A 16,202-nucleotide genomic window follows, 5' to 3' on the forward strand; every position below is an offset into this window, starting at 1 on the left:
GGTATAATAAAAACTATCATAGAAAGTGAATTGGATGCCATGATCAACTTGATACTTGATAATTGTTTTGAGATATGGAGGTAGTGATATTAAAGTCATGCTAGTTGAGGTGATTATGAAAAATACTTGTGTTGAGGTTTGTGATTCCCGTAGCATGCACGTATGGTGAACCGCTTTGTGATGAAGTTGGAGCACAATTTTATTTATTGATTGTCTTCCTTATGAGTGGCGGTCGGGGACGAGTGATGGTCTTTTCCTACCAATCTATCCCCCTAGGAGCATGCGCGTAGTACTTTGTTTTTGATGACTTCTAAATTTTTGCAACAAGTATATGAGTTCTTTTGACTAATGTTGAGTCCATGGATTATACGCACCCTTCACCCTTCCACCATTGCTAGCCTCTCTTGTGCCGCGCAACTTTCGCCGGTACCATACACCCACCATATACCTTCCTCAAAAAAGGCACCATACCTACCTATTATGGCATTTCCATAGCCATTCTGAGATATATTGCCATGCAACTTTCCACCGTTCCGTTCATATGACACGCATTACTTTTGTCATATTGCTCTTTGCATGATCATGTAGTTGACATTGTATTTGTGGCAAGGCCACCTTCATAATTTTCTTACATGTCGCTCTTGATTCATTGCATATCCCGGTACACCACCGGAGGCATTCATATAGAGTCATATCTTGTTCTAGCTTTGAGTTGTAAATCCATAAAAGTGTGATGATCTTCATTATTAGAGCATTGTCCTAGTGAGGAAAGGATGATGAAGACTATGATTCCCCCACAAGTTGGGATGAGACTTCGGACTTTACAAAAAGAAAAAAGAGGAAAAAGAGGAAAAGAAAAAAAAGGAGAAAGGCCAAAAAGAAAAAAAGAAGGCCAAAGAAAAAAAAGAAAAAAGGGAAAAAAATAAAATGAGAGAAAAATAGAGAAGGGACATTGCTACTATCTCTTTTTCCACACTTGTGCTTCAAAATAGCACAACGATCTTCATGATAGAGAGTCTCATATGTTGTCACTTTCATATACTAGTGGGATTTTTTTCATTATAGAACTTGGCTTGTATATTCCAATGATGGGCTTCCTCAAAATGCCCTAGGTATTCGTGAGCAAGCAAGTTGGATGCACACCCACTTAATTTCTTTTTGTTGAGCTTTCATATATTTATAGCTCTAGTGCATCCGTTGCATGGCAATCCCTACTCACTCACATTGATATCTATTAATGGGCATCTCCATAGCCCGTTGATACGCCTAGTTGATGTCAGACCATCTTCTCCTTTTTTTCTTCTCCACAACCACCATTCTATTCCACATATAGTGCTATGTCGATGGCTCACGCTCATGTATTGCGTGAAAGTTGAAAAAGTTTGAGATTATTAAAGTATGAAGCAATTTCTTGGCTTGTCATCGGGGTTGTGCATGATTAAATACTTTGTGTGATGAAGATAGAGCAACAGCCAGACTATATGATTTTGTAGGGATAACTTTCTTTGGCCATGTTATTTTGAGAAGACATGATTACTTTGATTAGTATGCTTGAAGTATCACCATTTTCATGTTAATATGAACTTTTATTTTGTATCATTTGGATCTGAACATTCATGCCACAATAAAGAAAATTACATTGAAGAATTATGCTAGGTAGCATTCCACATCAAAAATTCTGTTTTTATCATTTACCTACTCGAGGCCGAGCAGGAATTAAGCTTGGGGATGCTTGATACGTCTCCAACTTATCTATAGTTTTTGATTGTTCCATGCTATTATATTACCCCTTTTGGATGTTTATGGGCTTTATTTTACACATTTATATCATTTTTGGGACTAACCTACTAACCGGAGGCCCAACCCATATTGCTGTTTTATTGCCTGTTTCAGTATTTCGAGGAAAAGGAATATCAAACGGAGTCCAAATGGAATGAAACCTTCGGCAGCGTGATTTTTTGGAAGAATATGATCCTAGAGACTTAGAGTCCATGTCAGAAGAACCTTCAGGAGGCCACGAGATAGGAGGCCCCCCCCTCTACTGGGTGTGGCCCCCTGTCTCGTGGGCCCCTCGAGCACCTCCCGACCGACTTCTTTCGCCTATATATGCCTACGTACCCTAAAACCATCGAATATCAAGACAGATCGGGAGTTCCGCCGCCGCAAGCCTCTGTAGCCACCAAAAACCTCTCGGGAGTCCGTTCTGGCACCCTGCCGGAGGGGGAACCCATCACCGGTGGCCATCTTCATCATCCCGGCGCTCTCCATGACGAGGAGGGAGTAGTTCACCCTCGGGGCTGAGGGTATGTACCAGTAGCTATGTGTTTGATCTCTCTCTCTCTCTCTCGTGTTCTCTCTATGGCACGATCTTGATGTATCGCGAGCTTTACTATTATAGTTGGATCTTATGATGTTTCTCCCCCTCTACTCTCTTGTGATGAATTGAGTTTCCCTCTTGAAGTTATCTTATCGTATTGAGTCTTTATTTGAGAACACTTGATGTATGTCTTGCCGTGTTTATCTGTGGTGACAATGGGATATCACGTGCCACTTGATGTATGTTTTGGTGACCAACTTGCGGGTTCCGCCCATGAACCTATGCATAGGGGTTGGCACACATTCTTGACTCTCCGGTAGAAACTTTGGGGCACTCTTTGAAGTACTTTGTGTTGGTTGGATGAATCTGAGATTGTGTGATGCACATCGTATAATCATGCCCACGGATACTTGAGGTGACAATGGAGTATCTAGGTGACATTAGGGTTTTGGTTGATTTGTGTCTTAAGGTGTTATTCTAGTACGAACTCTTTATAGATTGATCCGAAAGAATAACTTTGAGGTGGTTTCGTACCCTACCATAATCTCTACGTTTGTTCTCCGCTATTAGTGGCTTTGGAGTGACTCTTTGTTGCATGTTGAGGGCTTGTTATATGATCTATCTATGTTATTATTGTTGAGAGAACTTGCACTAGTGAAAGTATGAACCCTAGGCCTTGTTTCCTATCATTGCAATACCATTTACGCTCACTTTTATCATTAGTTACCTTGCTGTTTTTATATTTCAGATTACAAAAACCTATATCTACTATCCATATTGCACTTGTATCACCATCTCTTCGCCGAACTAGTGCACCTATACAATTTACCCTTGTATTGGGTGTGTTGGGGACACAAAAGACTCTTTGTTATTTGGTTGCAGGGTTGTTTGAGAGAGACCATCTTCATCCTATGCCTCCCACGAATTGATAAACCTTAGGTCATCCACTTGAGGGAAATTTGCTACTGTCCTACAAACATGTGCACTTGCAGGCCCAACAACGTCTACAAGAAGAAGGCTGTGTAGTAGACATCACATCACATAGCCTATACCATGTCATTGCATCTCCCTTCAAAGATAATGGGAAGACCTTCCTTTTGACAACATCATCGGGAATACCTGCAAGCTTAAATAATCCACAAACTTCATCCAGAAAGATAAGGTGTAAATCGGGATGCAATGTTCCGTCTCCTGCAAAAGGATTAGCTAGCAGTTTTTCTATCATACCCGAAGGAATCTCAAAGTGAATATTTTCATAAAGTTCAGTAGCTTGAGGAGCATCTCTTTGCTCTTCCGGTTGGGGTGAAGATACCCCAAACAAGGCCCTCAAAGGATTAGTTTCCATAATGACAAGTAACAGAAGATTTCAGCACACTATATAAATGTTTCCTTACCAAGTTCCACTCACCAAAAGCGCTACACTCCCCGGCAATGGCGCCAGAAAAGAGTCTTGATGACCCACAAGTGTAGGGGATCTATCGTAGTCCTTTCGATAAGTAAGAGTGTCGAACCCAACGAGGAGCAGAAGGAAATGATAAGCGGTTTTCATTAAGGTTTTCTCTGCAAGCACTGAAATTGTAGGTAATAGATAGTTTTGTGATAAGATAAATAGTAATGAGCAAAAAGTAAATAAAGTAAATAAAGTGCAGCAAGATGGCCCAATCCTTTATGTAGCAAAGGATAAGCATGGACAAGTTCTAATAATGAAGAAGGAGCTCCCGAGGACACATTGGGAATTATCGTCAAGCTAGTTTTCATCACGTTCATAAGATTCGCGTTCGGTACTTTGATAATTTGATATGTGGGTGGACCGGTACTTGGGTACTGCCCTTACTTGGACAAGCATCCCACTTATGATTAACCCCTATTGCAAGCATCCGCAACTACAAAAAGGAGTATTAAGGTAAACCTAACCACATCATTAAACATATGGGTCCATATCAACCTATAACAAAGCAACGCATAAACTAGGGTTTAAGCTTCGGTCACTCTAGCAACCCATCATCTACTTATTACTTCCCCATGCCTTCCTCTAGGCCCAAATAATGGTGAAGTGTCATGTAGTCGACGTTCACATAACACCACTAGAGGAAAAGACAACATACATCTCATCAAAATATCGAACGAATACCAAATTCACATGACTACTAATAGCAAGACTTCACCCATGTCCTCAGGAACAAACGTAACTACTCACAAATCATATTCATGTTCATAATCAGAGGAGTAATAATATGCATAAAGGATCTGAACATATGATCTTCCACCAAGTAAACCAATTAGCATCAACTACAAGGAGTAATCAACACTACTAGCAACCCACAGGTACCAATTTGTGGTTTTGATACAAGATTGGATACAAGAGATGAACTAGGGTTTTGAGAGGAGATGGTGCTGGTGAAGATGTTGATGGAGATTGACCCCCTCCCGATGAGAGGATCGTTGGTGACGACGTTGGTGATGATTTCCCCCTACCGGAGGGAAGTGTCCCCGGCAGAACAGCACCACCAGAGCCCTAGATTGATTCCGCCAAGGTTCTGCCTCGTGGCGGCGGAGTTTCGTCCCGTAAGCTTGCCCACAATTTTTTTCAGGGTAAAAGTGATGATATAGCAGAAGATGGACGCCGGAGGCCCACCATGGGGCCCAGGAGATAGGGGGTCGCGCCCTATAGGGGGGCGCGCCCCTGTCTCCTGGACAGGGTGTGGGCCCCCTGGCCTATTTCTTTCGCTCATAAATTCTTATTAAATCCAAAAAGTTGTTTCATGGAGTTTCAGGACTTTTGGAGTTGTGCAGAATAGGTTTCCAACATTTGCTCCTTTTCCAGCCAGAATTCCAGCTGCCGGCATTCCCCCTCTTCATGCTAAACCTTGTAAAATAGGAGAGAATAGCCATAAGTATTGAGATATAATGTGTAATAACAGCCCATAATGCAATAAATATTGATATAAAAGCATGATGCAAAATGGACATATCAGAGGGCACACCCCGGAGACGCGTGCCGCCTCTTCGGACATGCTACCACACCGTACGGCATGTATGAGGTCCCGGTGCAACGCTCCGGTGGCATTGCTACCCTCCCCCCCAGGGCCCCCGTCCCGCCTAACCCTGTAGCGTTTGACCACATGATCTAGGCCTTTGACTTTGCACGGACGGGCTTTGACCAGTGGAACTCTCCACCCGGTCGTGTTAGGTCAGCCCATAGGAACACTTTGGAGCAACATGCGGGTCAAAGGCACAGTAAGATCCCCTCCGTGTAGACCCGACACGCCCGTTTCCCCCCTCCAGGTGCCGGTGGCGGCACCGTCCGTGAGGGGGGGCACACCTCGGAGACGCGTGCCGCCTCTTCGGACATGCCACCACACCGTACGGCATGTATGAGGTCCCGGTGTGATACTCCGATGGCGTTGCTACCCCTCCCCCCCCCCAGGGCCCCCATCCTGCCTAACCCTGTAGCGTTTGACCACGTGATCTAGCCCTTTGACTTTGCACAGACGGGCTTTGACCAATGGAACTGTCCTCCCGGTCGTGTTAGGTCAGCCCATAGGAATACTTTGGAGAAACATCCGGGCCAAAGGCACAGTAAGATTCCCTCCGTGTAGACCCGATGCGTCCGTTTCCCCCTCCAGGTGCCGGTGGCGGCGCCGTCTGAGAGGGGGGGCACACCCCGAAGACGTGTGCCACCTCTTCGGACATGCCACCACATCGTACGGCATGTATGAGGTCACGGTGTGACGCTCCGGTGGCATTGCTACCCCCCAGGGCCCCCGTCCCGCCTAACCCAGTAGCGTTTGACCACGTGATCTAGCCATTTGACTTTGCACGGACGGGCTTTGACTAGTGGAACTGTCCACCCGATCGTGTTAGGTCAGCCCATAGGAACACTTTGGAGCAACATCTTGGCCAAAGGCACAGTAAGATCCCCTCTGTGTAGACCCGACACGTCCGTTTCACCCCTCCAGGTGCTGGCGGCGGCGCCTTCTGTGAGGGGGGCACACCCCGGAGATGTGTACCGCCTCTTCGGACATGCCACCACACCGTACGACATGTATGATGTCCCAGTGCGACGCTCCGGTGGCATTGCTACCCCCCCCCCACCCAGGGCCCCCGTCCCGCCTAACCCAGTAGCGTTTGACCACGTGATCTAGCCCTTTGACTTTGCACGGACGGGCTTTGACTAGTGGAACTGTCCACCCGATCGTGTTAGGTCAGCCCATAGGAACACTTTGGAGCAACACCTGGTCGTGTTAGGTCAGCCCATATGTAACTAGATGGATGGATGCATACTTAGATGATAAATGATTTGATGATAGTTAAAATGTGAGAAATGCAAGAAATGCAATATTTTTAACAAGAATGCAATAAATGCAAATGTATGATGATTGTTACATGATAGATGATGATGTTGAGGATGATAGATGATGATGTTGATGATAGATGATGATTTTTTTTGCGGAAGAGATGATACAGGATGCTGATTTTTATGATTCGGTGATTGTTAGATGATGATGATGAATATATTGTGATGTACTTAATTATTGTCACGGTGCAGGTTCTGTGGTGTTCCATCTCGGTGGAGTGATCGTCGTAGGAGCTGTTGGTCCCCGGTCGTCCGTCTGCTATTCGAATACTTCCTCTACAGCCGAGGGTGAGCTACGAATCATGTCACTAGATTTCATTCTCAAGTCAACTGGCGTAACCTAGGCATCTCCCGTCCGAAAGGGTTGCATCGATAAATATGCATTCAATTGCATATTTATCACCGCAGCTCTTTCGGATTGTCCAGCATTTTCCACGGACAGTCCGAGGATGTGTAGATTGGGTATGTTCTCCATGTTCTACCCCGTTCCGAGACAGGATTTCGGCGGCGCCTCCCCATTGTTTTCCAGAGCACATTCTCTTGGCTATTTGCCGAGTCGTGTTCATTCCGGCCGAGACGCAAAACTACCAAAGCAGATTCCTGCTACTGAGGAGCAGAAGTGGCTCATTGAGCCCATGGGGTAAGAGTAAGTGGCACTTTATAATAATTTCATTATTTTGCTTGTCACATGTTCATTCCAGTTGTTATTTATTTTGCTTGTCACTTGCTAATTGTTCATTCTTTTGCAGCAGCTGGATATATTCTAAAGGGCTCCGTATTCCCAACGGCCTCATCACCGTCTTGCTGAAGTTACACTGGCCGGGGTTGTACTGCCCGGATCTAGACAGGCACCCAGACCATCGGGTTTTGGCCACGAGCTGGGACCATTGGGAAGCGGCCCTCCACGCGGACCATGGGACCCATGCTAATGTCGTGATCACTACTTTCTGGGTGAGTTCTCTTCAGAAGCACAAGTCCATTCTAGTTTCATAAATGATTTAACTCATGGTTTCTTCCATTCTTGTTTCATGCATGATTGTAGAAATTCTATCGAGTTCTTCCAGAGCACAAGGCCAGAGCGGACCAGATCGTGCTGCGCCAATGCAAAAAGAAGGCCCGCCAGATGCAGTACGAGGTGCGCTATGTGGACATCTCGACATACCATCACGACGCTCTTGGTGTGAAGACGACCAAGGAAGAAGCGCGGAGGATGAGCATTACCTTGGAGAGGCACAAGTACTTGGCGGTAAGTATAAAAGATTTTTTCATTAAGCTTTCATTACCTTGTGGTACATTTCACCATTTCGTGTTGACATGCCATTATGCTTTCATTATGTAGGTGTGTCCAAATTGGTGTTATGGAAAAGACGAGTCCTGGGCGGCATTGGTGGATCTTTGGTGTGATGAGGCTGGAGCTTGGGCGGCTACGAGAATCAGAAACAAGGCTAACCAAGGGAAGGAGGGAGTACATGCTCAGGGAAACCGAAACCACTTTCTCCACAAGGCACTTAATGTATGACTAACCCCATTAAACATTCTTCTTCTTCTATTTACCATCACTTTCTTATGTATGACTAACCTCTGTTTGGTGGTGCAGGAGGAGAAACTGAAGCGGCCGCTCTCACACATGGAGGCGTGGGAGGTCGCCCATACGCGGAAGGACTCCAAGCCTGGCGAGCCCAAGTACTACGGCAAAAAGACCGCACACAGGAAGAAGGCCTACTCCTAGGGGTATCTAAAGTTACATCCTGACACACCTGACCCCATTGCGGCGGATCTGGACGATAGGGTGGTGGTGGGCATGGGGCCCAAGGAGCACGGTCGGGAGGTGGTTCTCGATGTTGTGATCACTCCTACTATCTCCTACACACAGCTCCGTCGGATCGACCCGAGCCAGAGCCAGCGCACGAGCACGCCAATGACCAGTGCACTGTCACAGTCCCTCTTTCAGGAGCGACAATCTGTAAGTATTTTCCCTCTTATCTTCATTGCTCACTTTATTTTCTACATTTAGTAGTTTTATGAGTTCCATCATGTCATACCGTAGGCCTACCTGGAGTACACACGCCAGGAGACCATGGCGTGGCACGAGAGCCTTTATGCATACCATCAGCAGAGGGATCGCCAGATGTAGCACGCTTTTCAGGAAATGGCGGTCGGCAGGTGTCCTCAATGGCCAGCAGCAGAGGGTCCTCCAGCACAACTAACACTGCTGACCTTTGAGGAGTTTGTGGCACAGAAAGCTGGCCCCTCGCCGGTTAGTTCATCCCCAATCTATTCACCCAAAGCATATCATGCCTTTCAACACAGTCATATATCCCGGTAATATGTCTTTTCAACATCCAGGGAACCGGTGGATCAGCCGTTGGCGGTGGTCTTCGCAGCACTCCCGAGTCACGGAGCCCGACCACTCCGATCCACGGAGGCGGAGGTGGAGGTGGAGGCGGTCTTGGCGGTAGCGTTGCCGCTAGCAGTGACGACCTGGCCTTCGGCCGTCTTGGCGGTGACGACCTCCGCGGTGCTCGACATCCTAACGCTTAAGCCTTTGGGTCACATTGTGGCGGTCTTGGTGGTGATGATACTTATATGCTTGTGATGTTTCTTATTATTGTTTGTGAGATTCTTATATGCTTGGTGGTGATGATACTTATATGTTTATGCTTTGGGATGCTTCTTATAATGTGTGATGATGAATTTGTTGTGTGATGCTGCTCCTTATTGTTATGTGATGCTGCTTCTTATGATATATATGTTGTATATATTCAAATGAATTGAGCTGGAAAAAACAGAAAAAAGAAAAAAAACAGACGCAAACTATGCCGACGGCTAGGCCATCGGCATAGAGCTGGCGTGAGCTCCCAGTGGCTGACACGTGGGCATCTACGCCGACGGCCTAGCCATCGGCATAGTTCCAAACTAAGCCGACGGCTAGGCTGTCGGCATAGATGCCCACGTGTCAGTCACTGGGAGCTCCTGGGGCAAGGCTATGCCGACGGCCTAGCCGTCGGCATAGCTTCGAACTAAGCCGACGGCTAGGCCGTCGACATAGCTCTGCCCCAGGAGTGACGACTGCTCGCCACGTGGCGTTCTGCCGTTGGTCAGCACTTGATGGCAACCGCCGTTAGGCGACAACGTTGTCGACGGCCAGGGCCGTCGGCATAGATGTATGGACACCGTCGGGATAGGGCCTATGCCAACGGCCTTTCTATGCCGACGGCCTCCCTGGCTACGCCGACGGAGGCTTGTCCCGATGGCCAGTCAGGGCTATGCCGACGGCCCTGGCCGTCGGCATAGGGGCCGAATTTGATAGTGTTTTGTGTTTGTTTTCATCTTCTCAATCTATTGTACTATGTTTATACTCATTCCATGAAGTTAGTTCGTTGGTAAAAAATGATAAAGACACCGAGCAGATATTGCAGTTCCAGCAGCCGCAACCCATATTTATGGAATGATCTCAATACAAGTCCAGATATATCGAGGCACAGAAAGACATGTTTTTTTTCGAATTGTTTGGATTGTTTACCACATGTGTCACGTGGTCATAGAAAGACATGTTTGGATATTGACGGGAATAAACAGTAGTGTTTTCATCCTTATCCAGAACTAATAAAATATCAACCCATATCAAGCATACGATCATATACACACGTTTCATGTAACTAAACTATACATATTGGCATATACATTTATAGGGAGTGTCAAATTCGGATGACCAAGATTATGTTGAATTGAAGTCAACAATTTGAGCGATAGTTTTTTTTTTGACAGAATTGAGCGATAGTTTCTTGATCGAATGGTAATAGAATAATTGCTCGTGCTAGAAACTATGTTGCATTTTAAGGTTTATAAATGCTTCAACTCGCCAACTACACATTTTAAAGGATTAAAGTAGCACATATATTTATAATATAGCTACGAGCTTAAGATCGTGCAACTCGGTCAACCTTTTTTTTAGAAAAGGAGGTTAAACCCCTGGCCTCTGCATCAACCGATGCATGCAGACATCTTTATTAATTATTTCACAAAGGTCTGACAAAAACATATCAATCCACCCGAAACCATCACTCACACGGTCACGCCTACAAACTCGATAATGTGAAGTGCTCTCACTTTTCATATCTAAAACCGGTGTCGCCGCCAATTCATTCATATAACTTATCGGGACCAATAGTCGGTGCAGCAGACCTAAAGCGCACACCACATGCACATGCTTTAGAAGCCGCCATCATCAGCGAACCACTGACCCATACTCAGGAGAGAGATCCGCATCATCCTTGTCAGTCCGGACATCCGTCGATGCCACCACGACGCCCAGCTGCACCACCGCCCTGCGCTCATCTGTCCAGACGCGAAGACTCTGGAAGAATGTCGTGCGTAGCACCTGCAAACCAGGCATGACTCAGCGTAGCACCTGTCGGCCAGGCATGACGAGACAGCTCCACCAATGCTTCGTGCAAGACAAAGCCGCTCCTCCTCCTGCTTCTGCCATCCAGCGCTGCTCCACAAACGATGCTTCCAAGAGAGAAACGGCACATCAGTACCGCCATCGTCCGATCTGGAAGACCAGATCCTATGGTTTCCCCCAAAGCAGTGCCCACCACCAGCAACCGTCAAGGACCCACACGGTGCCCACCACCACTCAGCCCTCAAGGCGACGCCTTCAGGAAAGTCACAACGTCAAGGATGCCGCCGCCGCCCACCGGAGTTAGGCAGGTGGGGGGGGGGTAGAGGAGCAGACGTAGACCGACGTCTCCAAGAAGAAAAGCGGCACCCTTGAGCATCGTCGCCGGTGCGGCCGGCCGGGGGCGAGCAAGGGGTTTCCCGCAATGTAGATCTCCTCCACCAGCTTCACCGGGGCCACCAGCCAGGGTCCCAGCAAGCCACGCCGGCACCGCTAGGAACCCACAAGAGAGAAGGACACCGATCAGGGTCGGAGGACAGCGGCCAGATTAGGCGCCGCCGGACGCCAGAGCAGTCACGCCAGGCCCTGGTTCACCGAAGATCCGTCGGCCGTCCGACTAGACAACCGGCACCACGTCAGCCCCGCCGCTCGCTATAGCACGGAGGGGCCTCGCCGGAAGGGCCGCCGCCCCAGATCCAATTGCTCTCCAGCGCAAGGCGACGCAGCAAGGACCAGGACGCCGCAGTCCCCAGCTGCGCCACGGGCTTGCCCGACGCCAGCCTCATGCGGTGGCGAGGGAGGGAGGGAGAGGAGGTGGCTACGCCGGTGGCAGGAAGGAGGTCGCTCCTGAGTCGCCCGGGAGCGCTGGACTCCGGGATGGATGGAGAGAGGGTGAGGAGAGGGTTTCGAATCTAGTCTCTCTTGTGCAATTCGGTCAACCTAGCTAGAAAGAACTACACTTGCCTTAGAGATAGCAAATTGGATACTTTCATGGAGGCATCCTGAAAAACTATGTACCCGTCTATCTGTGCATTTTTTCGACAAAGGACTTTTCATTGAATAGATATATCAAAGTGATACAATCGTATTGAAAGAAAGCCCGGCCACTGCATAGCTAAATGCACACAGCCAAAAAGTCCAGAGCACCCTAAAAATAAAATAATTCAATACATTGTCAAGCAATAAATCATGTCCAGCCTAAGGAGCGGTAGATCCTATCCGTAAATTACACCGTCTATCTGTGCATACTTAATTTAAATCATGATTATTACGAAGGGAAATGATTGGATCACATATCTATAATTTTGATTAACCTTTATTCGGAAATGAAATGCACAGACAGTGTTACACCAATTAATTGCATGGGACTAGAACTGTCTTAATTTGTTACCTATTCCATTACATATATAGCCTTGTCCTAGCCCGGATAATTGTCTGCATATACATAAGTATACAAATAATGGGAGGCATATATATGATAAGTGCATTGATCCATTCATGCAACTAAGAAGTTACTTGAAGCTTGTGCAAACCTTTGGAGATTCTAGGAGAGGGTTCCAGTCCCAGATCTTCTCCAAGCTAGGGAAGTTAAGCAATGGGCCTTGCAGTGGCGCCGTGGGGTGGTTAGGGTTTGAAGCTTGGCTGTAGGACCCAATCGCCCGACTCAGCTCCTCGATCGGGATGGTCGCCATTGCCGAGGAATTGGTGTTGAGCAGCGTGGCGTGCGTGGAAGAATGCAGTTGCATTACTGCTGGGTTGTTGTGTCCTTTGAGGTGGTGGTGGTAGAGCGACGTGCCATCCTCCTCTGTCGAGGTCGTGGAGCTCAGCGAGGCTACAGAGGCCGCCGACCGGAACATCGCCGGCGGCGTCGCCCCTGCTGCCGACAGTGATGTCATGGTGCTGGCTGCATTTGTTCCTTGGGTCGTGTGCGCGTTGTACGCCTTGAGAGCAGATGATGAGTGGTGACCGCCGCCCTCGACAAACACTGGCGGCTGCTGGCGGTGAGTTGCCACTGACGTCCGGTGTGCTGCTGTACTGTGCCTCGTTGCCGCCGCTCTGGAGCCAGACGATCTTGTTGTTGTCCCAGTGAGGTGGAAGTTGTCGTCAATCCCTGGGCGTTTATAGACCCGGCAGAGCGAAATTTCCTGATATATACATACATGCAAGAGGATGCATGAGTTGGAATATTTACTTTCTAGAAAGATAAAATGGGCAATAAAATAAGAGTACAAGTTGATATAATCTTAAGGCAACATATGCATTCTAGATAATTAAACTGTTCAGTGACACGTGAACTAAGTGCTATACACATTTTGTTTCACAAAACAAAGCAAAAGTACAACATATAAGTTCCCAAATTATTAAGCAGCCACTAGAGGCCATATAAGTCTATAGCAGTACAGCTAAATGGTTTTACATATCGACTGCGAAGAACTGAAACTGAAGGAGGTGCGTTTTCTTGCTATATATGATCAGAAGAAATGTGAAGGAGTTGTACGTATTTTTTTGGGTTGGTTATCACATATGCACATCTTAAAAAGTTGGAACCTATGCCCTAGAAAATTTTGCCAACTATGGCTACCAAGAATTGGCTAGAGATTCCTTGAACCAACATTGACAAATTCTGGCAAGAATGGTGAAGGAAATGTGAGTAGGGTGGGCAAAATCTCATTGCGAAAGGCACAGCCAACCAAATTTAAGCCAAAATATCATACTCCTTCAAAAAAATGGTTGCACAAATTTGGGCACTAACATATATATTCCCTAAAAATAATTCCGGGTCCAGTGACCGAGTACAAGGAAAAGTTGTGGCTACAAAGAAATTTTACAAGCAACTAACACTACAAAGATCGATGTACACGCGCGGGCGTGTGTGGTATAACTGTTCATAGGTAGAAGCGATGGAGAATTTGAGACGTTGGCTGAATTCTTGCTCATGTAATTTTCACTACGTACGGACCTTCTACACCTTTATTTCACCAGACAATACGTGCCGGCCAATAATATTTGCAAATACATGCCGGCAAGTATTACGGAAGCGATCGCTCTAGTCATGGATCATATCATATCTCAACTCCAACAGTGAACGGAATTATTTTGTGAGGGGACGCATCTTCAGCTGACGAGCTAACACGCACTTTATGCTTTTGCAACAAGATCTCGCGGAGCTTCCAAAAGTTGAGCGCAACCAAATTCATTCGGTTTCTCAGATTACCTATCAGCTCAAGGGGGCAACTTAATTTTGTTCTGGTCAAGTTAATCAAACCCAATTTAAGGTGAAGTACAAAGCGAAAACTCAAAACCAGATCTTGTTGTCTTGCAGTTAAAAGGAAAACTAAAATCTAATGCTTTACATGATCAGCATAAAGATTTGCTAATAATGAATTACTAGTAGTTACCTATACTCAAGAAAAATTTACTAGGGTTACCTTTTGGTACCGTTCGGTTTCACCGTGTGGCAGGCGGTACTCGTTCATGATCCAGCTGCTGCGAAGGCCTTTGGGTGCCTTGCCCACGTAGAAGACGAGCGTCTTCTTGAGGCCGATGGAGCGGTTGCCCTCCACGACTTTCACCATCCTGTCCGCCCCCGTGGCCTTCCAGTACCCTGACGGCGTCACCCGGTTCGGCCGGTCGCCGTTCCGGTACTTGCGGTCCCGAGGCACGTAGAAGAACCACTCCTTGTCCCCGATCGACGCCAGTGCTGCCATGATTTATGCCCGCAATACAATCGACCCGTGCACCCATGGAGATGGGGAGAGGAGGGAAAGGAAAAAGGTGAGAATGAAGGTGGAGGTCACATGAAATCAACGAGACTAGTTAATTAAAGGTATCTCGAGTCACATGCATGAAATCATGTACGCGGTGGGAAGCTAGCTAGCCATGATTATAATTAGGTGGATTCGTCGTTGCGCAGTACCGGGGAGATCCCATGGGTCGTAGCGGTAGAGATCGACGGAGGCGATGAGGTCGATGTTGAAGCGCTTGCCGTCCACCTTGCGACGGAGGTAGAACTCGATCAGCTCCTCCTCCGTCGGGTGGAAACGGAACCCGGGCATCACCGTCTCCACGTGCTCGCCGTGCTGCAGCTGCCCGCCGTCCACCTCCCCGTCGTGCTGGTGGTGGTGGTGGTCTGGTACTGATCCCCCCATGGTGGTGGTGGTCGTCGGCCTTGATCGAGTCATCTCGCTTCCCTCCCTATCGATTACCCTGCCTCCGCCGGCGCCCTTTATAGCAGAAGCAAGCTAGGTAGAGGGAGAAGAGGAGGACTGGAGAAGCACTAGTCCTAGCTTGTACAAGGCGCTAGCTACACCACTAGCCCTATAGCTACACATACACGGCGCCACACACAGTGACACAGCCAAACAGGACTGGACTGCACAGCGTTGTGGAGAATGAGACTCTGATAGGTGCAAGTGGTACTCATCTAGCTGGTGGTGGTCTGGGGTAGAGAGAGAGAGAGACAGAGAGAGAGAGTAGTTGAATAAAACTTTTTTTTCTTCCAAAAAAGTGTAGTTAAAACTTAGACAGCAGCAGGCTAGAAGAGGACCTGTTGATGTGTACTTGCCGAATTAAGGGTGGCTGTTACTTTTAGATAAGTTAGGGATTGGAGAGATAAGAGATATCGATCACCGCTTAATAGTTACTACTAATTCTTAGTACATGCATCTGTACGTCTTGCACTGCAAGCGCCCCAGGTAAAAAGGAGGCAACATTGTACGCATTAGCTCTGCTACAGTTGTCGTACTAGAAGTAACATTAGCTGAGGAGAGTTAGAACACTTGTAAGAAGGGAGGCGACGATGGAGGGGTTGAAGGGGACCTCGCCTCCATGGAAAGCGAGATCAGCGGTGGCACATAAATTGGAGCAGCGACGTGTACTTGTATACTAGCCCTAGCTTGGATCAACGGTATAGATCGAGAGATAAATCGTTTTTTTTTCACTACACGTATATAGTCGACCAGCCAGCTAAGTCGGTATATGTACGGGAATACTAATAATTTGACGTTCGATTTGTAGCGGAACCCTATATGCATATGCATGTGGGCGGAGAGGGACATGAAGTACGGTACGTTTTCGCATGCGCGCTCTTATATGCATGCTGACAACCTTCCTCCCTTCTAAAATAA

The 16,202-nt window shown here is 47.2% G+C and overlaps 1 protein-coding gene across 1 annotated transcript; it reads right to left on the reverse strand.

Moving 5' to 3' along the window:
- Positions 1 to 12,373: 12,373 nt before the first annotated feature.
- On the reverse strand, positions 12,374 to 15,468 carry LOC123162877 (NAC domain-containing protein 35). The gene is made up of 3 exons (XM_044580629.1): positions 14,993 to 15,468; positions 14,505 to 14,776; positions 12,374 to 13,220 (listed from the first exon to the last, which is right to left on the reverse strand). Exons 1-3 carry the CDS (start codon positions 15,255 to 15,257, stop codon positions 12,588 to 12,590), a joined length of 1,170 nt encoding a protein of 389 aa, XP_044436564.1. The 5' UTR covers positions 15,258 to 15,468; the 3' UTR covers positions 12,374 to 12,587.
- Between the last annotated feature and the right edge of the window lie 734 nt (positions 15,469 to 16,202).

This window comes from Triticum aestivum, chromosome 7B (assembly GCF_018294505.1).
Source record: "Triticum aestivum cultivar Chinese Spring chromosome 7B, IWGSC CS RefSeq v2.1, whole genome shotgun sequence".
NCBI lineage: Eukaryota > Viridiplantae > Streptophyta > Magnoliopsida > Poales > Poaceae > Triticum > Triticum aestivum.